Source organism: Salmo salar, chromosome 15 (assembly GCF_965601325.2).
Source record: "Salmo salar chromosome 15, fSalSal1, whole genome shotgun sequence".
In the NCBI taxonomy this organism is placed as follows: Eukaryota; Metazoa; Chordata; class Actinopteri; order Salmoniformes; family Salmonidae; genus Salmo; species Salmo salar.
The window spans coordinates 70,840,516-70,867,841 of NC_138305.1; the positions used below are offsets into that span (position 1 = coordinate 70,840,516).

Genomic DNA, 27,326 nt, shown 5'->3' on the forward strand with positions numbered 1-27,326 from the left:
ATAATTGCCACACAGTTTTCTTTTCCTAACATAACATTTCTGTGTGTAGTATTTTTGAGTACACATCCCACTAAGCTGTGTCTGCATGCGACCCCTGGGGCAGCGCTGGTTGTCACTGAACTCTCTCGCCTGTAGGGATTAGAAATGCGGTGGACCCTGCGCAAGTGTGGCATTTCACACCTGTACGTAACCATGACATTCTAACCTGTCAAGAAATCTTTTATTAGGGTTGGTTTATTACACAGTTACACAATGATAATAAATACATCTCTTCTTCACTGCTCTGGAAGTCTTACTGTGGTTCTTGTCCATGGGTTGGTTCCATATACAGTATTTTAGGAGGCAAGTGCAGAACAGAGCATTGTGGTCACTTGCAGTGCACAATAGCCTTTTATTCTGCTCAACATTGTTCTAATTATGTTGTATATGTGTGTATATGGTGTTCTCTTCTGTAGAATCCCTCTTCCGGGCAAATGCTTGACAGTAGACAGAGATAAAGTGGTGATGAATAGCTGTGACTCAGCCAGCTGAGCAATGGGATCCATGGAGGAAGGTGGACATCTCCATTATGCATTACATTTGGGAGCCCTGAACTTTTTGATTACAACCCATGAATTTATGAAATATGGCACACTGCCCAGTTTGAATTAATGTTTTGTATTATTTATTTATTAAAAGGAAAAGTTGAAAATGTTGAGGCTTTTGAAGATCTTTTGTAGAGGATCCCAATTAGAGGAATGTGTGATAGTTTCTGTTTTGGCACTAGTGCTTTATACACTTTCAAAATACAAATTTTAATTTGTGAGATTCTTTACAATTCACCATCGCAAACGACATTTGTTTTGCTTTAAGTTTTTGTGTACTGTGTGTGGTATATATTGTAGCTATCCTCGCTATATGAGCTATGTTACAATTTCTACCAAGTGGTTTAACCCTATTTGCGCGATGCATAGGGTGCTTGCTTTTTTCACCCCAGCGACGCGGATTCGCTTCCCTGAACCGCCGTTCTCTACAATATCACGAAGAATTAAATCAAGCATAAGCATATACGTCGTTCTAATATTCCCCTCCGAAATGAAGTATTTTCAGATAATGGACTAAGGACATCTTCCATACCAGATGATGACCTGTTGACCTTTAGTACTTAGAATTTGAAGTGTTTGCCTTTTGGTATCTCTTCCATGTTCGTTCATGCGGTTTAATACATCACTGTATTGATAATCCCAGGCAGTATTAGCCTCTAGTAGCCTACTACTACTGATCTACTTAATGTACATGTCAGTGGGCTAGTTCTTCACTTTGATTGGTGTATTATTCTCTGAAGAGTGCACACTAGATCTCCGCCCATCTTTTTTTGTCTTTGGGAATGTGCCGTTATTGAAGCCATCAGTAATGGGAAGTGCATCGAGCGCCGGTGAGTTTCTCTTTAAACCAATAAAATCACTGAATTCGGTTGTGTCATATTAACAGGGAAGAAGGAAACTGCGTTAGTGATGCGCTGCAAGTAGCTTGGTAATTTACAGAAGTGTCAGTCGAAGATTCGCGCTGTAATCGCCGCATTCTCAGTTAAAGTTAATCGTTTGAATTGGAAATGCCTGGAAGTAAGTGTTGTTTTTTAAAAATAAAATAAAGATATTCCTCTGCCTACTACGAACACATTGACAGCTAGCTGCGCGCTAACGGGTCGTTTTACTGCTGACTGCATGCTTGTCATTTTGTCAAAACAGCCACGAATATGATGCTGGGATGTTTTAGCTAACGTTAGTGTCTGTTTGGTGTTTTGTTATTAAAGAAACTGGTGTCATTTATAGTTAGCTAGTTACTTTGGTGGGTAACCAAGGTCCAAATATTTTGTACAGAGCGCGACTAGTTTGCTAGCTAGCTAACTTAACGTTACCGCGTACAGGTGCAAATTCGTCTGTTAGCTAGCTTGGCTAGCTAAACGTACCCCGTGTTATTTGTGGTCACAGCTAGGTGGGTTGAGCCCTTTTAAATACGGGATTGGGTTGAGGATTTTGCTAATAACATTATAGTGGATGGTGTGTTGTGACTATTTGTGTCTGCAAAGTGGAGAATGCTTATCCGAGAGAGTTGCACATTCTGTAAACTGTAGCTAGCTAGCTAATATTACATTGACCGTTTTAATGACTTCTCTCCCTGCTCTTGTTGTGGGTCCTCTCTCTCCCTGACCCAAGAGAGACCTGCCGGTGGTGCCATTGCACAACAAGGACCCGGTATGATTATGACTACTGGCGCATACAGAAATAGTGATGTAACTGTGTCGTCTTGCATGTAGATTTTGTGTATTTCTAAGTGGACTTATTTAGTCTATTCTACTTACATATTATGTGACAAATTATCGATTTAGAAGAGGTACTAAACAAGGACTTAGGTCTACACCATTTCCGTGTAGGTAAGATAAGAGTATTATTATTTTTGAAGGTGGCACACAATGTCTTGATTTCTTATCAGCCTTATGAGAAGAAAAGTTTGGCCTAAAATGGTGTAATATCTTTACTATATGATTTGTGTTTATGGTAGTTTTATAGACTCTATATAGGCAGTGTTGTTAAGTGTCCTTTTCAAATAAAGTGAAATTTGTCAAAAATATTTAGGGCTAAAACTGTTCTCCTGAAAAGAAAACGACAAGTGCTTCCTGAAAGTAGATCTACATTTTCCAAATATCTGTTCCTCTATGTCCAATCTTACTGCCTATAGCACACAAGGAGGTACAACTAAGAATGTTTCAATCTATTGTTCTCTTTCACTTATTGGTGCCAGCCTCCTCTGTTTATCCCAAGACTGTTTCTCTGAATGTCTAGAAAGTCCATTGTTTGAAAGAAAGCAGTGTTTAACTTGTTTTGTGTTTGAAAAGTGGTTGTGGCTGTTTGTACTCCATTGGTATGAATCATTGTGTCAGGCAGTGCTCTAGTCTATTTGCGTAATAGTGTGATATTCTACAAATAGTTTTTACTTGAAATCACGCCATCAATAGGCCTATGCTTTTAAACTAGATTACAGCGGACTACACTGTATTGTTATTGTGTGAACATGTGTGTGTTCCTCCTACAAGTGTTCTCATAAATGTTAGGCCAATCAATCCTGTTCTTGATAATAACTTGTCTTTTGACATTTACCTTTGCCAAGGAAAAATGAGCTCCATTCCCCTCTCTCGGTCCGAGGTGTTCGGGGAGCTGCGGAAGGAGCTGCATGAGGATGAGGAGTTCCGTCAGTCCGATGCTCACATCTTCATCATCATGGGAGCATCGGTGAGGGGGGGGGGGTACTTTGATAATTGATCAATGACCCTGCACGTTTTAGACCTTTTGAAGCACTGTCAAAATGATTTGTATCGTCACAAAAGTTGTTTGAGTAAATGGAATGATGGATGTGAGTGTGTGTGTGTGTGTGTTGGATGCTTACTGACAAAATAAGTGAATCAAATTGTGAACATCATCTAACCTTTTTGTGGACATTTATGAAATGCTCAGAAAATGTATGAGTGATTATGAAATTAAACCTGTAATGCATTCTTTAGCTAGGTTTCTGTTATATTGGCGACAGATTTTCATGCGAATATTCTAAAATCTGCATAAAAACAATATTTTCCATAATGTTGTTTCCATAAAATGTACTTGTTGCATATAAAAGGCTGTGCGAGATGACGTAGTGCACATAAAAATTAATTTAGCGGTTAAATTCCCATGTACCAAATAAATAAAGTTAAAGAGGTTTCCAACGCATTTTCAAATCTACTGATGGTTTTGTCACCGAATTTGTTTTGTTACTGTATATAGCGAATGTCATTTGCTCTGTCATTTGCACATGCACTCTGTTGGCTGGAGCACATGTATAGCCTACATGATGAGGTTATTATGGATAAAAGAGCAATATTATTTTTATATGTCATGGCAGCCAAGCATCGATTATTAGAATAAGATCCTTGATATTTATTGAAAAGGAGCATCAAACTCATCACCTTGCACTTTCACCACCCTGAAGTTCATCACTTATTTCATCAGTAGCCTAATAAACTGCCTGCTTTCCTGATGAGTTGTAGTGGGAGGACCACACAACATGTCATCGTGTGACTCCAAGCTTACTTCCATATGATGGTTATTATATCGATGTTTGCGTGTAAAAGTGTTTCCACCAACATTTCTTGCAATATTAATTTGACCGACACAGAAATATCCGACTTTGTGTAGCGTGTTTTGTTTTGTCGACATTTGGAAAGTTTACCGAAGAATGTTCTGTTACCATCAGGCTTGTCATGACTTTAAAAACAAATCCGACATGTACTTTACTCGCATAAAAAGGTTGTTTAATGAGGAAGTTCAAGATAAATGTAAAGCACTGGATTAGCCTAGCTATTTACTAAATGTAGGCTACCAAATTGCAGAATCTGTTATACCTATTTTATAAACACTTAATAATAGATTTTTTGTGGACATAGAAGGGAACACATTTTGTGAGAAAGGTGTGTAGAAAATTTAAAACGGAAAAGAGAGGTTGCACATGACCTGTTTTTCGGAAATGTCTAAATTTCATTGAGACATAACTGCGCTTGTGTAACTAAGTAACCCCAGAATCACTTGAGCTTTCTGTAGACTGGCCTTGATACAGAGAACATGTCAAGGTTCCTGATTGTTGGTTATGGTTTGGACACAGGCTGTTTGTTAGCCAATCATGGTCAGCTCAGACCATTTGTTAGGCAATCATTTGGGCACAGACCGTTTGTTGGCCAATCATGGTTTAAGAACTGATCTTTTGTTGACCAATTGCTTTGAGAGCTCAGCATAATGTCCAAGTTACCCAGTCATTTAGAGCGAGTTTAACGAGCCAGAATTTCATATTTCCCACAGCCTATAATAATTTATTCTCCTTTCAATACCTACTAGGATTATCAATCCAGTGACAAAGTCCAGTCACTCTGAAGTTGCATTTTCTTATACTATTTCCTTCTCTAGGAATGACACCCTCTCTAGGACTACATGGTTTATTTCCTGTTTCCTTGTTCTCTGCTGACTTGTAAGACCTGCCTCGTTTGCTGATAAAGTGTGGGAGAGTAGTTCTGATATTTAATTATTCCGCCCACTTCTCTTCCATCTACTTTCTCCTGCTCCATTTACTTTTGTTTGAAAGGAGTGGAGCGAGGGCTGAATAGTGCAGTGTCACTGTCTGTCAGCAGTTTCCTGTCATAGCAATAGAGGCAAGTCTGGAATCAGGATGGGGCAATGGTAAGGCAGAGCTGTGGTTTTTAGGAACAGTGATTGTACTACAAAAGGCTATGCATAGGCTACTGTAAAATAGGCTTTGTTTCCAATGCTGCAGTCTGTCCTTGTCACTCCACAAGCACAAACCAATCACCAGCTAAACCAATCACCAGCTGGAGTTGCACGTGCACACCACCTCACTCAACATGGCCTCATTGCAGTTGCTGTGCCAATGAAACGGTTCAGTAAATATTGCACGCTTACCTTGGTACAAGGCACCATACAGGCTTGCTAAATGGGACTGTACTTAGCCTAATGGTGATGTAAGATTGTAGGCCAAATATACATCTGTTGATACATGGCACAGGAACATGGTCACATTTCCAATTATTGAAGGTAATCTCTATTTTCACTTCACTGAAGCAATGAAAACATAGTCATGGTGAGAGAAACCTAGGCTATCTAATAAGGCTTATGTTTCATCACGTGACTCCAAGTTTACTTCGATATGAGGGTTATTATATCAATATTTGTGCATAAACACGTTTCCACAACCATTTCTTGCATCGTTAACACAGAAAGATCCCACCATGTCGAACCCAAAAAATATCTGTTACAATTTATATAATTGTACGGAAACTTCCTGTTTCCATCACAGCTGTCGTGATTTTCTTTTCTACGGTATGAGTTAACTTGCATAAAAACTGTGGATGAAAACGTGGTTATTGAGATGGTGTGTGTGTGAGTCTCCTTTTGTGAAAGGGAGAGAGAGGAATATAGTGGGATCGGTGTTTATGCCTCTTCATCATGAACGGAAGAGTGAAGAGATGTTTGTCGAGTCACCCTGTATTTGCATTTTTCTCTCAGCTGAGGCGGGACAGTAGGCAAGCATTTCATAGCACATCAGTTTTAAAGGTGTAACTCAATGTGTCATTTTAAAGGCACACTAAACAAATGATTCAGTATTACACAGCAAACCAACACACCTCACTGGAATAGGAAACAGATAAGCTCACAAATAATAGTCAATAAGGCCGTTCGGATGAATGATTTATTTTTGAAGCATTTCCTCAAGTGACAAACATCAGATAACCCAGCATCTGCTAAAAAAACATTATTGAGGGACCCGTGGTATAGTGGTGCTGAAACTAGTGAGGAATGCTTTGTTAGATTTTTTTAAAACATTTTTTTATGTTCCTCAGTATAGATGTTTAACAGTGTAGCTCTGTCATTTATGTTTTTTTTATTATTCTCTGTGATGATAGGTAATCTCTCATTTATTCCATACTAGCTTTCGTAAGGGTTATTGCGTTCAGAATATTCTTTGGCTTTGTACTCTGCCAGTTTTCTTCAAGCTGTGTCGCTGCTGCTGCCTCTCTGTAGTTAGCAGTGCTCCCAGTTGGATTACTGCTATTGCATAAATCCTAAATAGGCCACTACAGCCTACTACTAACTGTCCAAACTGCAACCAGCAGTAGTATCAAGTAAGGAACCCTTATTTATAGCCTCTGTTTCAACTAACATTTTAGAGGTGACTAATCTGGTCTTGTGTTTACGATGCTCTTTAGGGGGATCTAGCCAAAAAGAAAATCTACCCAACTCTATGGTGAGTATGTGTAGCCCAGGGCAGTTGTGAGGTGTCATGTAATAAGACTAATTATGAGCCTTTCTCTATTCTTCTCCCCCGTCTCACTCAGGTGGTTGTTTAGAGATGGGCTCCTTCCTGAACAGACTCACTTTGTGGGCTTTGCCCGCTCTGACCTCACGGTGGATGCCATCAAAACTGCCTGCATGCCCTATCTGAAGGTAAGACTTTCCCCATTAACACATCATCTAGCATTACACAATGACCCACATTTGACACAGTTAATGCGTTTGTGCATGTGCTAAAACCAATGACATCATATGACAACATTCCTATCTCTCCGTGGTACCAGGTGGCAGACTCTGAGGCGGAGCGGTTGTCTGTGTTCTTCAGCCGTAACTCTTACGTCAGTGGGAAGTACGCGGATGAGAGTGCCTTCTCCAACCTCCACACCCACCTGTTGTCCCTGCCCGGGGGTGGTGAGGCCAACCGCCTCTTCTACCTGGCCCTGCCGCCCAGCATCTACCACGATGTCACCAAGAACATTAAGCACCACTGCATGAGCACCAAGTCAGTGAGCCGGTTATGTCTACTGTAGTTCTGTCTGTCTTACTGTTTAGTCTCAGACTCCCTCTCCTCTGAATCCTTCTCTATTGGTAGGGACTGGGACAGGCCTGGTCATATTTCATCCACTTGCTATATATGTAATTGGTATTGTCTGGGAAGGGTTGGTCATGAGATGAAAGTTCCCCTCTTCTGCTGTTAAATAACCAAATCATGCTGAACTCCCCTCCTATCTGTGTGTTTAGTAGGGGCTGGAACAGGGTGATTGTGGAGAAGCCGTTTGGTCGTGACCTGCAGAGCTCTGAGGAGCTGTCCACCCACCTCTCCTCCCTGTTTACTGAGGATCAGATCTACCGCATAGACCACTACCTGGGCAAGGAGATGGTGCAGAACCTCATGGTCCTCAGGTACAGAGATGAGAGAACATGAATAAACCTTGTCACAGACAGCTATGTCTCTCAGCTATGTCCAAGTCAATAAGGCTGAGGTTAAACAGTGGTAAATGTTCCAGGTTTGGGAACCGGATCTTTGGGCCAATCTGGAACAGGGACAGCATAGCGTGTGTGGTCCTCACCTTCAAAGAACCCTTCGGCACCCAGGGCCGAGGCGGCTACTTTGACGACTTTGGCATCATCCGGTGAGGGGAACTGGCTTAGTGCTTAATGAAATCAAACCTCAATGAAGGCATTTATTCTTGCCATGTTCTACTAGTCCGTCTAACTTCTCACCACCAATTCCGTATTTTCTTTAGTGATGTCATGCAGAACCACTTGCTCCAGATGCTCTCTCTGGTTGCCATGGAGAAGCCGGCCTCCACCAGCTCTGATGATGTCAGGGATGAAAAGGTACAGTAACATGGGCACAACCTGGCTAAAGCCCAAAACACATCTTTACTTGACTTTACCATTGGCTCCTCTAGAAAACTACTGATATCTTTATTAGTAAAAACACAAACAACGGAATCAACAATTAGTCTTCAAACCTATCACTTCTTACTTACTCTCCCTGACCACTGTCTCCCCCTGCAGGTGAAGGTGCTGAAGTGCATCGCCCCCATTACCATGTCAGATGTGGTGTTGGGGCAGTACGTGGGCGACCCAGAGGGAGAGGGGGACGCCAAGCTGGGTTACCTTGATGACCCCACTGTCCCCAAAGGCTCCACCCAGGCCACCTTTGCCACAGCTGTGCTCTACGTGCACAACGAGCGCTGGGATGGTGAGAACCTCTGCTTTCTCTCTCCATTGCATGGTGTTGCTTGTTGTGCTTTCACTGTCTGGTCAAACCAGCTCACTACTCAGTGATAACTCTTAAAGGCCCAGTGCAGTCAAAAACAGGATTATATTTTTTTGTGTTTTATCTATACTGTACCAGTCAAAAGTTTAGGGACACCTATTCATTCAAAGGTTTTTCTTTCTTTTCACTATGAGACTTTAGAATCATAGTGAAGACATAAAAACTGTGAAATAACACATATGGAATCATGTAGTAACCAAAAGTGTTAAACAAATCTAAATATATTTTTGATTCTTCAAAGTAGCCACCCTTTGCCTTGACAGCTTTGCACAATCTTGGTATTCTCTCAACCAGCTTCACCTGGAATGCTTTTCCAACAGTCTTGAAGGAGTTCCCACTTGTTGGCTGTGTTTCCTTCACTCTGCGGTCCAACTCATCCCAAACCATCTCAATTGGGTTGAGGTTGGGTGATTGTGGAGGTCGGGTCATCTGATGCAGCACTCCATTTCTCCTTCTTGGTCAAATAGCCCTTACACAGCCTGGAGGTGTCTTTGGTCATTGTTCTATTGAAAAACAAATTTTACATTTACATTTTAGTCATTTAGCAGACGCTCTTATCCAGAGCGACTTACAGTAGTGAATGCATACATTTAATTTCATGCATTTTTTTTTTTTGTACTGGCCCCCCGTGGGAATCGAACCCACAACCCTGGCGTTGCACACACCATGCTCTACCAACTGAGCCACAGGGAAGGCCAAATGATAGTCCCACTAAGCGCAAACCAGATGGGATGGCTTATCGCTGCAGAATGCTGTGGTAGCCATGCTTGTTAAGTGTGCCTTGAATTCTAAATAAATCAGACAGTGTCACCAGCAAAGCACCATCACACCACCTCCTCCATGCTTCACGGTGGGAACCACACATGCGGAGATCATCCATTCATCAACTCAGCGTCTCAAAAAGACACATTGGTTGGAACCAAAAATAAAAAATTTGGACTCCTCAGACCAAAGGACAGATTCCCGACAGTCTAAGATCCATTGCTCATGCTTCTTCGCCCAAGAAAGTCTCTTCTTCTTAATGGTGTCCTTTAGTAGTGGTTTCTTTGCAACAATTTGACCATGAAACCCTGATTCACACAGTTTCCTCTGGACAGTTGATGTTGAGATGTGTCTTTTACTTGAACTCTGAAGCATTTATTTGGGCTCCAATTTCTGAGGCTGATAACTCAAACTTATCCTCTGCAGCAGAGGTAATTCTGGGTCTTCCCTTCCTGTGGCGGTCCTCATGAGAGCCAGTTTCATCATAGCGCTTGATGGTTTTTGTGACTGCGCTTGAAGAAATGTTCAAAGTTCTTGACATTTTCCAGATTGACTGACCTTCATGTCTTAAAGTAATGATGGACTGTCGTTTCTCTTTGCTTATTTGAGCTGTCCTTGTCATAATATGGACTTGGTCTTTTACCAAATAGGGCTATATTCTGTATACCACCCCTACCTTGTTACAACACAACTGATTGGGTCAAACGCATTAAGAAGGAAAGAAATTCCACAAATTAACTTAACAAGGCACATCTGTTAATTGAAATGCATTCCAGGTGACTACCTCATGAAGCTGGTTGAGAGAATGCAAAGCTGTCAACAAGGCAAAGGATGGCTACTTTGAAGAATCTCAAATATAAAATATATTTTTATTTGTTCAACACTTTTCTTTGGGTTACTACATGATTCCATACGTGTTATTTCATAGTTTTGATATCTTCACTATTATTGTACAATGTAGAAAATAGTAAAAATAAAAACCCTGGAATGAGTAGGTGTCAACTTGATTAGTACTGTATTTCCACACGGAGGTTCAAATAAAACTGAAAGTTATGATAATGCCCTTAGTATAAGAGCTATTTGAGAAGACAGCCTGAAATTTCAGCCTGTTTTGGTGGGAGGGAGTTTTGGCCTTCCATGTCACATCATGTGGTAAATTAGTTAGACCAATAATAAAGACTTCCAAACCTCTCTGCCAATAACACATTTTCAGTTTTCCATCCCAGCTCAAAACCCTCCAAAAGTCCTCGCAAAATTCTTGCTTGAGAAATTGCTCTTTTCTAAGAAGCATTTTTTTTCTTTTTGACCATTTTCCAATTAAAATAACAGTACGGTACTTAATTGTTACACAGAAATGATTTGATCGAGATAAAAACGGCTGCATTGGACATTTTTAAATAACTATTTGTTCATCCAAAGGTGTTCCCTTCATCCTGCGTTGCGGCAAAGCCCTGAATGAGCGGAAAGCGGAGGTGCGGTTGCAGTTCACCGACGTCCCGGGGGACATCTTTGGTGCGCAGTGTCGTAGGAATGAGCTGGTGGTGCGCGTACAGCCCAATGAGGCCGTCTACGCCAAGATGATGAGCAAGAAACCAGGAGTGTACTTCCACCCCGAGGAGACGGAGCTGGACCTCACCTACAAGAGCAGATACAAGGTGAGATACTGAATGAACACACACCCAATCATTCCTTGAAAAGGTACACCCATTTTAGCAACCCATATGCAGGCACAAACATTCAAACATGTTTGCCCCGTTTTCACTGTAATCTTCTCTCCTCAGGATGTGAAGTTGCCAGACGCCTACGAGCGTCTCATCCTGGACGTCTTCTGTGGCAGCCAGATGCACTTTGTCAGAAGGTCAGTCCGTCTGTCTCGGAAGTTCCCTCTGTTGCCATAATGTTTGTGTTATGCAAATAAGACCATGAACATGCATTAGGGTTGTGCCGTAACCAGATTTCCCACCCTGTTTCTGTACCGTATTATAGTATTACTGGAAGTGTACACAAGGGGGATGCACTTCCAGGTAGGGGTGTGCAGAGTAATCGGACATAACAAGTATCGTAACAGATATGGCGAATTTTCCGAATACGATTATGACAAGTATTTTTTTTTGTAATTATCTGTCATCGCAAAAAGGTTATCTTCTGCTGCCAGCACGCATCTCTCACTCAAACCGTGTGAAGCGCTGTGTGATCCTAACAACTATTGTCAAGGTCTGTCTTAAGAAAACGGGCAGGGTGTTGGTTGAGCCTGCTGCAACGATTGGATTAAACCAAGCCTCACCCCCCCCCCCCCCAAATTTGTGGTATTGAAAATCATACCATTGGCATTTTGAAATATCACAGTATACGGTATTAAGGGTAAAAACCCTAACAAGCATTATTCTGTCCACTACATGGTGCCATAGGGTTGCTTCCCCCATTGGCTGCATGTGGTACTCTCCCTTACGTTATATCTTCTCTTTTCTCTTAGTGATGAGCTGAGGGAAGCCTGGAGGATCTTTACGCCTCTCCTTCATCAGATAGAGAACGAGAAGACTCCCCCCACACCCTACAAATATGGAAGGTAAGATTTACCATTCAGTTTAACAACTATCTCATATAATCACATTCATTTGTCAGCGATATTGTTATTTTTGTGATGGATTTGTTCCTTTCCTTCTTCCTAGCCGGGGTCCAACGGAAGCGGACGAGCTCTCAAAGAGGGTCGGTTTCCGTTACGAAGGAACATACAAATGGGTCAACCCCCACCGACTGTGAGAGAGGGAGGAGGAGAGGAAGAAGAGGGATGGGTAGAGGAAGGAGGCAGAGTGGTGTAAATGAGTAGCGTTACGTTGCAATACTTTTGAATGTCTTCTTTGGGTCTGGCGGTTCCTACTATTGCTCTTTCCTTTCCAGACCTGTCACGGCAACAGTCAAGAAAGACAAGGAAATATGGAAAGGTAGCTATTTAATAGTATTGGAGCATAGCCTAGGTCTCAGGTACTACATTAATGCTCTGTACAAGTGACCTGGTGTCACTTGTATCCGTCAGGTCTTAACTAGGGAGGGTGCTTAACCTCTGGGGAACAAGGGAAGAGCGAGCGAACACTAGCCCAATTCTGTTTCAGCTTTTACTTCTCGTCATGGATTCAAAAGTTGATCCGATTCTCCGATTCTCTACCCTTCACCTAGAAGTGTGCACTTCTTTCCAACATACTCATCACACCAGTCCATCCCATAAGGGGGGGGGGGGGTACAAGTGCAAACTTCAGACTGGGAGAGTGGTAGAGAATAGGACTGGCACCATTGAATGGGTGTAAGCAGAGAGGTTTGAGCAGAGGGCTGGAGAGGTTTCCACTTCAGTACACACTTCAGGCAGAAGGGCGAGAAACAGAATTTGGCTAATCTTAGACAAAACATTCTACAGCTCTGTGATCAGCTAGTGATCATAGCTACCAAAAGTTAGACCTGGGTGTTTTTACATGGAGACTGAGAACAAAACATGGATAACCTGTTTAATGGTGGGAATTACAATGAATGTCTACCATCCTCTGCTATTACCACCTGTATTAAAGGGGTACTTTGAGATTTTGGCAATGAGGCCAAAACTCGTGGATACCATTAACTTCCTCCATACTGGACACAGAGACAGAGGTAGTTTCGCAAGACCATGCTAACTACTGTAGTGTTAGCACGAATGACTGGCATGGCTTAATCTTTGAGACAGGCATATGCTACTGGCAGGATCAACCAGGTATCTGCTATTATGCTAGTAGATACCTATAGACTTCCAGTCATTGCGCTAACGCTAGTTAACATTTGCTTGCCTGACTACCTCTAACTTCCTTCATACTGGACCCAGACACAAATGGTAGCCATGAGTCCATCTGACTCTGGGGAAGTAAATAAAGTGCCTCATTGCTAAAATCCTAAAGTATCCCTTTAACAGATTACGGTTTTTTCTATGAATGTAATCTTTGTTTTTCTTATGCTATTTTGGACCAAGCAAAATCATGATTGCATAATAATAATTGATGTATTGAAGTGGGTTTAAAACATGGTGGTTGAATGCAGGGGTCAATATTTTCTGCAGGCAGTTTCCTCTCCAATTTCTTACAAAGCAAAAATTGTACTAGAACAAGGCTTTAGTGTGCTTAATTCCAAGAAAAGAGCTGTGACCTTTCTGCTGTTTCATTCCTTTTTGTTTACATTTTTCAGGCCTATTAAGTTACTGATGTTCGTTTAGAAACAGCAAGGTCTGTCACAGGGTCAACATATGATGCCATCTTTATAATGACGTACTGTATTGCTATAGACCGAACATTCATGTTATATTTCCACAACTTGCAATAAACCAGTAATTTCTTCAGTGTGCATTCTCCATTGATGCAGGTATTTTGTGTTAAGGGGTTGGTCTCGAAGTGTGTGTGTGTGTGTGTGTGTACACACACTACCAGTCAAGTTTGGACACCTACTCATTCCAAGGTTTCTTTTCACTATTTTCTACATTGTACAATAATAGTGAAGACATCAAAACTAAGAAATAACATATGGAATCATGTAGTTAAGTGTTTAAACAAATCACAATATTTTATTTGAGATTCTTCAAATAGCCACCCTTTGCCTTGATGACAACTTCGACAGTGCATGTCAGAGCAAAAATCAAGCCATGAGGTCGAAGGAATTGTCCGTAGAACTCAGAAACAGACAGGATTGTGTCGAGGCACAGATCTGGGGAAGGGTACCAAAAAAATGTCTGCAGCATTTGAAGGTCCCAAAGAACACAGTGGCATCCATAATTCTTAAATGGAATAAGTTTGGAACCACCAAGAATCTTCCTAAAGCTGGCCGCCTGGCCAAACTGAGCAATCGGGGGAAGGGCCTTGGTCAGGGAGGTGACCAAGAACCTGATGGTGGAGATGGGAGAACCTTCCAGAAGGAAAACCATCTCTGCAACACTCCACTAATTAGGCCTTTATAGTAGAGTGGCCAGACAGAAGCCACGCATCAGTAAAAGTCACGTGACAGCCCGCTTGGAATTTGCTAAAAGGCACCTAAAGAACTCTTAGACCATGAGGAACAAGATTCTCTGGTCTGATGAAACCAAGATTGAACTCTGGCCTGAATGCCAAGCGTCACATCTGGAGGAAACCTGGCACCATCTCTACGGTGAAGCATGGTGGTGGCAGCATCGTACTGTGGGGATGTTTTTCAGCGGCAAGGACTGGGAGACTGGTCAGGATCGAGGGAAAGATGAACGAAGCAAAGTGCCGGCAAAGGTTCACCTTCCAACAAGACAACGGTCCTAAGCGCACAGCCAAGACAACGCAGGAGTGGCATCGGGACAAGTCTCTGAGCCCGGACTTATACCCGATCGAACATCTCTGGAGAGACCTGAAAATAGCTGTGCAGCGACACTCCCCATCCAACCTGACAGAGCTTGAGAGGATCTGGAAAGAAGAATGGGAGAAACTCCCCAAATACAGGTGTGCCAAGCTTGTAGCGTCATACCCAAGAAGACTCAAGGATGTAATCACTGTCAAAAGTGCTTCAACAAAGTACTGAGTAAAGGGTCTGAATACTTACCTAAATGTAATCTTTAATTTTTTTTTTTTTAATAAATTAGCAAAAAAATATTTTTGCTTTGTCATTATGGGGTATTGTGTGTACATTGAGGTGGAAAAAGTAAAGGGTTCTGAATACTTTCTGAAGGCACTGTGCGTATATAAATATATATATATATATATATATATATGATTCACAAAGAAAAAGCTTTGTATTACAATTGTCGTATATTTAAGTACAAAGATTTCATTCAAAAAAGATAGTTCCAGCTAGGTTGGAGCAAAGCCCACAGCCAGGAGCTAGCCAGTAACTGTAGACCCATTTTATTCACAGTGGCTTGGCTGTTAACCTAAAGAGTTTCCATTTTTCTTCGAATCTCCATTCCCTGGCTCTGACATGTGCTTGTCCATGTAAATAGCAACTATTTATTCTGACCACGAGCTACAGTGCTGAGATTCCAGTTGACATCACTGAAATAGAACTGCCCTCTAGAGCTGTGAACAAGCAGCCAAATGAAAAGGCCAGCCATTTGACGGCACTGGAATAAAACATTTATTTCAAAAGGCAAATCTTATTTGTAAAATACACCCTTTTCAAACATAAGCCACATGTTAGTGCAATTCAAAGGCAGCGTCATGGTTACGAATGGCTAAATGGAAGGACGATAAGAGGTAAAAGGTATTTGGTTTCACAAAGCACAACAGCCAAGACTTTTCAGCAATGTGGCATTGTAAGGCACTTGCATTTTTCTCTTACCCGTTGCTATGTAAATCTAGGGCTCGATTCAATCCGTATTACAGAAGTTGAGCACTATAGCTTGATTGAAATTTAAAGGTCATTTCCGATTGAGCGGACATACGCAGTGAACGCAGGAACATTGCCTTTAAATTCCAATCGTGCTATAGAGCTGAACATCCGCAACATGGATTGAATCGAGCAACTAGCCTAACGACCAATACAAGTCAAGAATCAAACGTCAAAGGATGCAGAGAAAAACAGAATTACACAAGCAAAAAAAGGACACAAATAGCCTAGCATCTGCCACAAAGCCTAACCACAATTAACATGAATAAGCCAAACGATAACGAAGTGAGGTATCACAATGGATGTGCCAACAACAGCTGAGGACGGAGAGTGGCGTTTGATTCGACGCCAACAAGTACATGCTGGGTGAGCATACTCCTGTAGAAAACAAGAACAGGAAACCACTTCTATAATATAGGAGGTACGTACAAATCCGAAAGACAGTACACAGTAGAATAGCTGCAGCATACACCACAAGTCCAATGCAAGCTAACCTTACTTCAACGTCGTCCGTTGGAGTCTGATTGCTGCATCGGAGCTGTGGACTGTGCGTATTCTCCCATCTATTTTCTAACAGGTACAAAGTGAAAGTGGTGTTGATCCTGCTTCTCCAGTCACTTGGCCAGTCTGCTAGCCTACATGTGCTCCGGGTGGTTTTGCAAACACTTGATAAACTCTGCGACTGGATGACCCTGGTAGCAAATCTGGTACACAGCGTTGAACAGTGGGAACCTGGGACAAGAGAGGGGGGGGGGGGGGGGGGGAGTTGTCACAGTCATTATCCTTGGCCTTTAAGAATAACTCCATTGTTTTAACTATTTCAGATGTATCCTTTTTATTTGCATATAACCGAGGTGATTCACTCGACAGAGCCAGAGGTTATTTGTAAGGGAATCACCACATGCAAAGTAACATCAGTTTCTTCATGGGTGAAAGAGCTGTTTGATGTCTGTGCCAACTTACTTGTCAAGCATATTTTTGCTCTTTAGGATGACATGGACTTCAGCTGCTGTTGCTGGTCCCTGGAGCTTTTGTCCATTCAGCATCTCTTTCTCCAGCTCTTCAATTGACTGAGCAGAATAAAAACATGGCTGTTGAAGTCAAGGCCACTCTCACCCCAAAATTACATTTGAACTAAAATTCACTCTCTGGCCCCCTTTTTATTTTCAAAGCTTATCATTAAAGGGATAGTGCGATATTTTTGGCAATTATGCACTTTATCAGATGAAATAATGGATACCATTTCAGTTCTCTGCGTTGGCTAACGGAACTACCTCCAACTTCCTTGATACTGGATGCAGAGACATACAAACGTTATCCATGAGGTCATCTGACAAAAAAAACTTTAAAAAAAATCAATTTAAAGCTCTCATCTTCTGTATTTTCCCCGTTCCAATCTTAAAGGCTATAATTCAAACCATTTTTCATTTTTACGTCGCCCTGTCTTTATCTAAAAGCCAATTAAGTCACCGTCTCACCTTCCCCGTCTTGGCAAAGGCTTCGGCCACTTTACGGTTGCGGCCGCCATAGCAGGTCGTGATGAGGTCGGCCACGCCACAACTCTCCAGGAAGGTTGCCGAGGAGACGGGTCCTGCGGTGCAGAAGATGCGTGCGAAGGCGATCATCTCCATCAGCCCCAGTCGGATCACAGCGGCCTTGGTGTTGTCCCCGAAGCCCAGGCCGTCACAGAAGCCCGCCCCCACCGCCACAATGTTCTGACAGCCACAGAGAGGAGGGCAGGGTTTAACGGCTTCAACACATAAGGACAGCCCTTTTTCTTACAAGCACACTTTCTCCAGTCTGCCCTTCATCTAAGAAGTCGATGAAGGGAAAGTAGAAAGTATACAATTGGAAATGAGGAGTGTTGAGATTCAGACGTCGAGACAACATGACTAGACATTAAGCAAGGCGAGGCCAGGGAGAATCTATAAGGCTGCGTTAACACAGGTAGCCCAATTATTGGCAAAAGAGCTGTTCTGTTTGGTCAAAAGACCAATTAGTGGAAAAGGAATCAGAATTGGGCCGCCTATGTAAACACAGCCTTAATGGTTGAGTGCTCGCTCACCTTCAGTGCTCCACAGATTTCAACCACATCGGACTCCTCCACTACAGTGACCCGGAAGTTACTGGTCTGCATGAGTTCCTTCAGCAAAGCCCCATGTTCTTTATCCTTACATCCTTGGGAGAGGGAGAATTGGAGAGAGAAATAGTTAACCCTTTTCAATCCTAACATATATTTATCTTTCAAATATTTAATGAAAAACTCTAGCACTTACCATATGACATAACGAGGAAAACTCAAGGTACAGGCCCTAATTAAAGGCCTAATTACCAGGCTCTCGTTACTGGCTAGGGCACAGGGTTTTCATGGTAAGGTCACATGCAAAAAAAAAAGCACTAATGGTCCTCAAAGTTGGCTATTACACCACTTTTTATCATTACCACATGTCAGAGGCATGAAACGAGCGAATGGACTTGAAAACGGGTGGTATAGCCTACACTCTAAAATGTGATGTGGTTCAACGAGAACACTGACATTATGAAAAGGCAGAGTCACACGCGAACTGCAGTAGACAGATAAATTCTGGCCTAATGGCAATTGGAAAACGTCATTATACTTTTGGGTTTTTTATGTAACGGAGGTCTCTTTCCATTCACCACTGTTTGGAGGTTGGAAATATGTTGAGAGTGAATACCTTTACTAAATGTCTCCACACATATTGACAAAATAGAATGAAATGAATGCCTTACTGAACATTTGGTTTGGATAAATGTATACAGTGCAAACTGAAAAGTAAGGGGAAGAAAAAAAATAAAAAATGCTGGACAGCACACCATTCAGAAGTATGTAAGACAATGATAACTCAAGCCCATTACAATGTGGAATCTAACCGATAGTGGTCTCACAGAACTTCTCATCGGCGACCTCGTTGGCGATGTTGGCCCCCATCAACACACTCATGGCGATGCCCAACTTCTCCTGGATCACATCAGAGATGAGCTTCAGTCCGTCAGGACCCTCATCCACACCCTGGAGTCGAATACGTAGCACGAGTACACAGTACACACAGTAAAGCAATTCAAAAGACGTACAGCGGGGTCTGAAATTATTGACACCGTTGATAATGATGAGCAACAATGACTGTATAAAATAAATAATTCAAAATACTGAGCTATATTGTATGCTGAAAAAAAATGGAATTTAAACGATTTTATACTGAAACAATTGCTCAGAGAAAGAGATTTTGTTAAACAAGTATTTTTTGTTGTTGATCATTACCAATAACAGAGGTGAGCATACATTGACCCTTTGTAACTTTCTCACTCATCATTATTCACAATTCATTCAGGATTATCCATAATCATGGTAGGATCCATAATAATGTAGAAGTGTTTAGAAACATATTCTATTCTTATTTATAATAGAAGTGACTCCAAATGACAAATTATTTACCATTCATTTATATTGGGCACAAAATAATCTGAAACAAAACCAAAACGAACTGCAAATACATTTAACAAGTTTGTACGTGCTAGGAATATGGGACAAAATACTAAACTTGACTACTTTATTTAATAAGAATCTTTAGGGGTGTCAATCATTTTGACCCCTACCTTTGAGGGGGGAAAAAAGTATTACTTGTTAAACCAAATCTCTTTCTCTGTGAAATTGTATTAGTATAAAATATAATTTCCTAATTATTTTGGGCAGACAATATAGCTCAGTATTTGAATTTATTGCTCGTCTTTATCAGGGCCAAGGTTGTCAATAATTTCAGACCCCACAATATATTACAGTGGAGCTATGACCTACATCACAATATACAGTGTCTTCAGAATGTATTCATACCCCTTGACGCATTCCATATTTTGTTGTATTACAGACTGAATTCAAAATGTGTTCTACACACTATACCCCATAATGCCAAAGTGAAAACATGTTTTTCGAAATGTTGGCAAATTTATTGAAAATGAAATCTCATTTACTTAAGTATTCACACCCGAGTCAATACTTTGAAGAACATTTGGCAGCAATTACAGCTGTTGAGTATTTCTGGGTAAGTCTAAGAGCTTTCCACACCTGGATTGTGCAACATTTGCCAAGTATTATTTTCAAAATTCTTCAAGCTCTCTCAAATTGGTTGTTGATCATTGCTAGACAACCATTTTTAGGTCTTGCCGTAGATTAAGTAGATTTAAGTCAAAACTAACTCAGCCACTCAGGAACATTCACTGTCTTCTTGATAGATGTGGCCTAGTGTTTAAGGTTATTGTCCTGCTGAATGGCAAATTCATTTCCGAGTGTCTGATGGAAAACAGACTGAACCAGGTTTTCCTCTAGGATTTTGCCTTTGCTTAGCTCCATTCCGTTTCTTTTTTATCCTGAAAAAGTCCTTAGTCTTTAAAGATTAAAAGCATATCCATAACATGATGCAGCCACCACCAATATGGAGAGTGGTACTCAGTAATGTGTTGAATTGGATTTGACCCAACACACCTTATTCAGGACAAAAAGTAAATTGCTTTTGCCACATTTTTTGCAGTATTACTTTAGTGCCTTGTTACAAACAGGATGCATGTTTTGGAATCTTTGTATTCGTCGCCCCTCACCGCAATTAGGTTAGTATTGTGGAGTAACTACAATGTTGTGGAGCCATCCTCAGTTCTACCACAGCCATTCAACTCTGTTTTAAAGTCACCATTGGACTCAGTGAAACCCCTGAGCGGTTACTTTCCTCTCCAGCAGAGTTAGGAAGGATGCCTGTATCTTTGTAGTGACTGGGTGTAATGATACACCACCCAACGTGTAATTCATAACTTCACCATGCTCAACGTCTGCTTAATATTAGATATTTTTTTGACCCAGCTACCAATAGGTCCCCTTCTTTTACAAGGCATTGGAAAACCTCTGTGGTCTTTGTGGTTGAATCGGTGTTTGGAATTCTGTGTTTGCGGGACCTTCCAGATATGTGTGTGTGCGGGGTACAAAGATGACGTAGTCATTCAAAAAGCAACACTATTATTGCAACTTATGTGATTTGTTAAGCACATTTTTACTCCAGAACATAATTCCACTTTGACATTATGGGGTATTGTGTGTAGACCAGTGACCCCCCCCCCCAAAAAAAAATCTCAATTTTATACACATTAAATTCAGGCTGTAACACAAGGTGGAAAAAGTCAAGGGGTGTGAATACATTCTGAAGGTAATGCATGCCATTTAGCAGACACCTTTAACCAAAGCGACTTAGTGTCATGCGTGCATACATTTTAATGTATTATTGTTACTTTAACATATTGTTGGTCCCGGGAATCAAAACTCTATGATGCCATGCTCTACCAACTGGGCTACTGTTATAGGTCTGCTGAAGAGAGCATGGGTATTAGCCAAACCTTGATGAGTGACATCCCTAGTGCATTAATCTTTATCTTCCCCTTCATGGTGTCACACACTCTGCCAATGAACTGGTGGGGGATCACAAACACTAGGATGTCTGCTTCCTTGGCAGCATCCACCAGCTCAGGAACTGCCAACTGGGGAAGAAACAGGAGAGGATAGTTAGAGGCACTGGTCTTGGTCTGCTGGTTTCATGTAGTCCTTGCACATTGTAAATATAAAAGAAAGAGCCTGCACACTCATAAGCTCCATCATGCACCTTTATTCACAAACAACATTTCGATCCTGCAAGGATCTTTGTTAGGTTGTACATTGTCAAATTAATGTGTTATTGATTCTAAATAGTGGGTGCCACGGTCCAAAAAGCTACAGTACATCAAAGGTATAAAAAAAAAACGGTTATTTTATAATTGTGTAACATAATGTAGTGATTGCTTGGTCTGTGCTAAATCAGTTAAGACAGCATGACTCATTCTGCCAAATCTGTTGACTGCAAGCCAGGGGTTCAAATCAAATCAAAACCTTGTCACATGCGCCAAATACAACAAGTGTAGACCTTACCGTGAAATGCTTACTTACAAGCCCTTAACCAACAGTGCAGTTCAAGAGTTAAGATAATATATACACCAAATAAACTAAAGTAATTTTTTTTAAATAAAAAGTAACAAAATAACAATAACAAGGCTATATACAGGGGGTATCGATACCGAGTCAATGTGCGGGGGTACAGGTTAGTCAAGGTCATTTGTACACATAGGTAGGGGTGTAGTGACTATGCATAGATAAACAGCGAGCAGCAGCGTACAGAACAAATGGAGGGGGGGAGGGGGTGTCAATGTAAATAGTCCGGTGGCCATTTGATTTATTGTTCAGCAGTCTTGGAGGTAGAAGCTATTAAGGATCCTTTTGGTCCTAGACTTGGCGCTCCGGTACCATGCGGCAGCAGAGAACAGTCTATGACTTGGGTGACACGAGTTTCTGACCAATTTTTGGGCTTGCCTCTGACATCGCCTATTATATTGGTCCTGGATGTCAGGAAGCTTGGCCCCAGTGATGTACTGGGTCGTACGCACTACCCTCTGTAGAGCCTTACGGTCAGATGCCAAGCAGTTGCCATACCAGGCGGTTGATGCAACCGGTCAGGATGCTCTCGATGGTGCAGCTGTAGACCTTTGAGGATCTGGGGACCCATGCCAAATCTTTTCAGTCTCCTGAGGGGGAAAAGGTGATGTCGTACCCTCTTCACAACTGTTTGTGTGTTTGGACCATGATAATTTGTTAGTGATGTGGACACCAAGGAACTTGAAACTCTCGACCCGCTCCACTACAACCCAGTCGATGTGAATGGGGGCATGTTCGGCCCGCCTTTTCCTGTAGTCCACGATCAGCTCCTTTCTTTTGCTCACATTGAGGTAGAGGTTGTTGTCCTGGCACCACACTGCCAGGTCTCTGACCTCCTCCCTATAGGCTGTCTCATTGTTGTCGGAGATCATGTCACTGTTGTCGTCAGCAAACTTAATGATGGTGTTGGAGTCATGTCTGGCCACGCAGTCGTGGGTGAACAGGGAGTACAGGAGGGAACTAAGTACACACCCGAGGGGCCCCAGTGTTGAGGATCAGCGTGGCAGACGTGCTGTCGCCTACCCTTACCACCTGGGGGTGGCCCGTAAGGAAGTCCAGGATCCAGTTGCAGAGGGAGGTGTTTGGTCCCAGGGTTCTTAGCTTAGTGATGAGCTTTGAGGGCACTATGGTGTTGAACCCTGAGCTGTAGTCATTAAACAGCATTCTCAGTTTCATTCTAATCCTTGGAGAACTCCTCTCTGGAAATTGCTATGGGGTGTACTGTGGATTGTAGTGAGAGCTGCAAGGACAGCTGCAACACATAACTGAGCCAGGGCTGAACCTTTACACATATAGTCCAGCAGAAGGCAGCTGACACCATTCCCCACAGCAGTTTATTACTCAGCCGGTTTAGGACCTCCTAGTTGTGACAGAACAAACTGTCACATAGCATTAGGCAAAGATGTGATGAGGGTAACAATTAACCAGGCATGAAGGGTATTGGTTGAGGGGTAGGTCAATTTCCATTATGTGAATAATGGATTATAGAATTTGTATATATATATATATATTTTTTTTTTCTTCACATTTCTGAGCAGGATTACAACACATAGCAGCATGCGATGTGCTCCTCACCACATTGGGGGGTAGCTTGTGTCCAGGCAGGTACTTGACGTTCTCATGGTCAGTGTTGATGATCTCTGTCAGTTTGCGACCGTCCACCATCTCCTCAAACACCCACATGGTCACAGTGTTGTCAAACTTGGAGTTGTGAGCAACATTGGCGCCTACTATTTTGGCAATGGCAGAGCCCCTGTGTAGTAGAGAAATTGCAATGTAAATTATTATATTTGCTCTGTGGTTTTCTACAAGAACAATTGCACCCTAGACTGAAGAATGCAAGTGCCAAAAATACTTGACAGAAAGGAGCCCAAACAACTTAATCTTATTGCAAATGTACAACTTGCCAGATTGACCCTTAATTATCCTATTAATTAGGCAAATGGTAGTTGCTCTATTTTATGGTTAAGGGTAATTGGATTGATGGTCACCCAGCTAAAGTTTGTTTGCATGCAATGGCCAATTATGGCTAACATTACATAATGCAACAACACTATTCATCTCATAACTGGATTAATACCTGTGGTGATACATGAAAGATTACAAATGTTGCAAACTCCACCTGAAACTGTGCATGTCATTTCAAGCCAAAAGCAGCTTCACTTTTAAAATTGGCATGGCAATTTTGGATTAATGATAATCCACCTGGTAATGAGACATCGCACAGCAACAGTTTTTATTTATTTGTTTAGATTTTTTTATTTTTTATTAATTGCATTTATATAAATATATATTTAAAAAAGTTAAGGTGGGGAATACAGAGTTGGAGACTGATGGATTCATGAACAACAGGGCTGGACTAACTCATTTGGGGCACTAGGGTCGAATATAATTATTTCCAGCCCCCCCCCCAAAATCTATATTTTTTGGGAAAACGGCTAACTTCCTGCATTTCAACACATTTTGTCATGAGGCTGAGAGAAAATGTTGCAGTTTTAAAGAAAATGTCCTTCTAGTCTGATAAATCAGGCTGTAATACACAATTAACTGGTATATACAGTCTGAAACTAATGCCTGCAAACTAGTGTAAATGTTTCTTATAATTCAGAAGGTGGAATACAATATGTAAACTTACTCTACCGGTTGTCTGTGCGGTTTGTTCGTCAGCTGCTCGAAATTTCAGACAAAATATCAACAGGAAAGTATTAATTACCTGACTTTTTAGAGAGAAGGTAGGTATGGCTTGGTTCGGCACAGAGGTCAAATTTGTTTCATATTGGATAGTCGGTTCTCTCTCGTCAATTGCATTCACCAAGCATGCCATGACAATGAACATTGGATATTCTGAATCAGGGGAGGATGGAGAACAATCAACCTTTTCTTGTGTGGATTTTTTATTCAGTTTTCAATCTTTAAAATAGTTTTATAATAATTCACACGAAAAAAGGTGCTGATTGTTCTCCATCCTCCCCTGAATCAGAATATAACATTTTCATTGTCATGGCATGTTTGGTTCAATAGCTATTTACGAGAGAAAACCAGAATACCCAATATAAAAATAAAAAATAAAAAAATTGTTTGTTTTTTCTCCTCTCGGTTGCTTGCAGATTTATTTATGCTTTTTTGGGAAGTACATATCGGCCTTAGCTGGAGTAAATGAAGATAATTGCTCAATAGCAGGTAGCCAGTAACCGAAAGGTTGCTAGATCGAATCCCCGAGCTGACAAGGTAAAAATCTGTTGTTCTGCCCCTGAACAAGGCAGTTAATCCACTGTTCCTAGGCCGTCATTGTAAATAAGAATTAGTTATTAACTGACTTGCCTAGTTAAAAAGGTTAAATAAAACAATTTGGTGAGTAAGGAACATATTTTGGCATAAAGCTTGCATAGGTGTCTAATGGGAGTTTGAGTCACAGCTTCCTGAGCATTAAAGATTAGACCCATCATATTCATTGTCAACCTCTAACATGCTAACTAAACCAGCCGCATTGTGTGCACAAGTGTTGCAAAATAAAATGTACACATGCATGTTATTAAATCATGTCATCCACCCTGCTCGCGCACGTCAACAGCTGTCTGCATAGCCAGGTGCTAAAATAGAACTTGGACACCGCAGTCCCACCTCTCCCATCGACTCATTGATTTTTACAAGCATACTAACCCACGTGGGTAATTGAAAGATGAACGAGGTCCGCACTCCAGTCGGTGAGCATATACCGCTAATGTCTAGCAACCCAAAGGTTGAATATTTGAATCTCATTATGGATAACTTCAGCATTTTCACTAATTAACTACTACTTTTGAGATACTTTGCAACTACTTAGCATGTTAGCAAACCCTTCCCCGAACCTTAACCCTTTAACTACTTAGCTAGCCCTAACCCCTAGCCTAGCTAACATTAGCCACCTAGCTGGCCTAGCTAAAGTTAACCACAACAAAATTGGAATTTGTGTAATGTACACAAATGTGTTATTTATTTTATTGAGGGATTCATACGGAGACCAAGATCTCATTTACAGATGAGCCTTGAATTACATAAAGACAGAAAATACACACATCAATATAAATTCAAAATGCAAGCAGAAAGAACATGGTCATAAAAAAAAAACATTCATCAGTAATAAGGCCCTCAATTATGAAGAAAGAAAAGTGTTTACACACAAAATGCATTGTGATAAATCAAGTACAAACAAAAAGTGGACTTTTCCATGTGCCTGTCACGAATTTTGAATAAATCGTGTGTCTATTTCACAATAAGTTGTGATGGTGCGTTGTGCGTTCTGACTTCAGTGCAGCTCAGTGTAAACAAGCTTAATGGTAGGGTCTGTATTTTCTGGCAAGTAACACAACAACCCAATGTTTATCTCCAGTTCCAGGACAAATTACCTAGCAACAGAAAGCTAGATACAATGCCCATGAACGTCTCATGTGTTTCGACCGGTCGTCAAATTAATATAGTTGGCTTTGGTATTTTAACCTGTGTGTCATGAACGCATCTGGTGACAATTAACCAAAATTAAACATGCAGAACCAGTTTGGCCAAACCGTAACGCACAGATGGTCAGGGGCGCCCTGCACTATCGATGATCCATTCTAGCTAAAGTTATCGCTCGAGCGACCTGTTTGAAAATGCGGCTAGAATTAGCCGGTCAGTCAAGCCAAGCTATGTTAGCTAGCTGCAGTACACCCACACACAAAGCCTTCGATATAGATACATTTTCTTACCAATTGCCAGAGCCAATAATGCAGACTTTCTTGGGAGTTGCCATTGAAAAGACCCTTGCCGACGAACAAAACTGTCATGTGAACTGTAAATACAGGCAGCGTAGAGGGCTTGGCAGATCTAGCTCTTATTTCATTGGTTAGTCTAAGGTAGATACAGTCCCGCCCACTATTTTCAGCCCAGTACTATCACTGAGGGCATTCGATTATCTGGTCCGTTTTACCCCGGTGAAAGGAGATTACACCGGGTGAAAAGTAATTGCATTCGTTTTGTAACCGGGCTGCCTACTAGGCGTGAGCCATGGCGAAGTCGTCTCAAAACAAAAGTGACATAGCTTAAGCGCTTAAACACGTTGATTAATGATGAGCAGGATTCTATGTTTTTCATGCAAAAGGATTTGCTGATGATAAATATGCTTTAATTCGAACATATATTTTATGGAAAAGAGATGTTATGTTTCTGAACGATGCTCCCTTGTTGACAACATGACCGAGCGGCGCAGAATACTGTTCGATTTGAGAACGGCACTTCCCTCACAGTTCACGTCACGGGCCATAGACCGGTGCTCCACGGTTCAGCTTAATCGAACTCTGTCAGTCGTTGTCGAGTAGGCTGAAAAGTTACCTAACCTAGCTGAAAAGTAACTTGGCCAACGGATCCATGTGGGACAATTTTAATTGATGAAATTTAAGAGTCACACTTCATGATTTCTTTTTCTCATGAAGTAAACACATCACCATCTGGAAAAAACACAACTGTGATGGACATAGGCTCTTCATTATTCTTACTGAGAAACTATTAAATCAACGCTGAG

At 41.5% G+C, this 27,326-nt stretch overlaps 2 protein-coding genes across 9 annotated transcripts; one reads left to right on the top strand and one right to left on the bottom strand.

Annotated features, from left to right (window-relative positions):
* The first annotated feature begins 1,312 nt into the window (after positions 1 to 1,312).
* g6pd (glucose-6-phosphate dehydrogenase) lies at positions 1,313 to 13,771 on the top strand. 7 transcript variants are annotated; one of them, XM_014145544.3, is made up of 14 exons: positions 1,313 to 1,414; positions 2,196 to 2,234; positions 3,148 to 3,269; positions 6,785 to 6,822; positions 6,914 to 7,022; positions 7,154 to 7,371; positions 7,614 to 7,772; positions 7,877 to 8,002; positions 8,117 to 8,210; positions 8,394 to 8,580; positions 10,840 to 11,075; positions 11,202 to 11,278; positions 11,894 to 11,986; positions 12,090 to 13,771. In XM_014145544.3, the coding sequence occupies exons 1-14, from the start codon at positions 1,393 to 1,395 to the stop codon at positions 12,178 to 12,180; spliced, it is 1,611 nt and encodes a 536-aa protein (XP_014001019.1). In that variant the 5' UTR covers positions 1,313 to 1,392; the 3' UTR covers positions 12,181 to 13,771. The 7 variants fall into 7 exon arrangements, with proteins under 7 accessions (XP_014001019.1, XP_045551905.1, XP_045551906.1 ...); XM_045695949.2 differs by having other exon boundaries at positions 1,315 to 1,414; positions 7,611 to 7,772; XM_014145545.3 differs by lacking the exon at positions 1,313 to 1,414 and adding an exon at positions 1,421 to 1,601 and having other exon boundaries at positions 7,611 to 7,772.
* A 1,724-nt stretch (positions 13,772 to 15,495) lies between these two features.
* On the bottom strand, positions 15,496 to 26,651 carry LOC106571950 (glycerol-3-phosphate dehydrogenase [NAD(+)], cytoplasmic). 2 transcript variants are annotated; one of them, XM_014145550.3, is made up of 8 exons: positions 26,515 to 26,651; positions 23,366 to 23,543; positions 21,166 to 21,306; positions 18,664 to 18,802; positions 17,837 to 17,949; positions 17,250 to 17,486; positions 16,735 to 16,841; positions 15,496 to 16,503 (listed from the first exon to the last, which is right to left on the bottom strand). In XM_014145550.3, exons 1-8 carry the CDS (start codon positions 26,556 to 26,558, stop codon positions 16,407 to 16,409), a joined length of 1,056 nt encoding a protein of 351 aa, XP_014001025.1. In that variant the 5' UTR covers positions 26,559 to 26,651; the 3' UTR covers positions 15,496 to 16,406. The 2 variants fall into 2 exon arrangements, with proteins under 2 accessions (XP_014001025.1, XP_014001026.1); XM_014145551.3 differs by lacking the exon at positions 23,366 to 23,543 and having other exon boundaries at positions 26,515 to 26,630.
* Between the last annotated feature and the right edge of the window lie 675 nt (positions 26,652 to 27,326).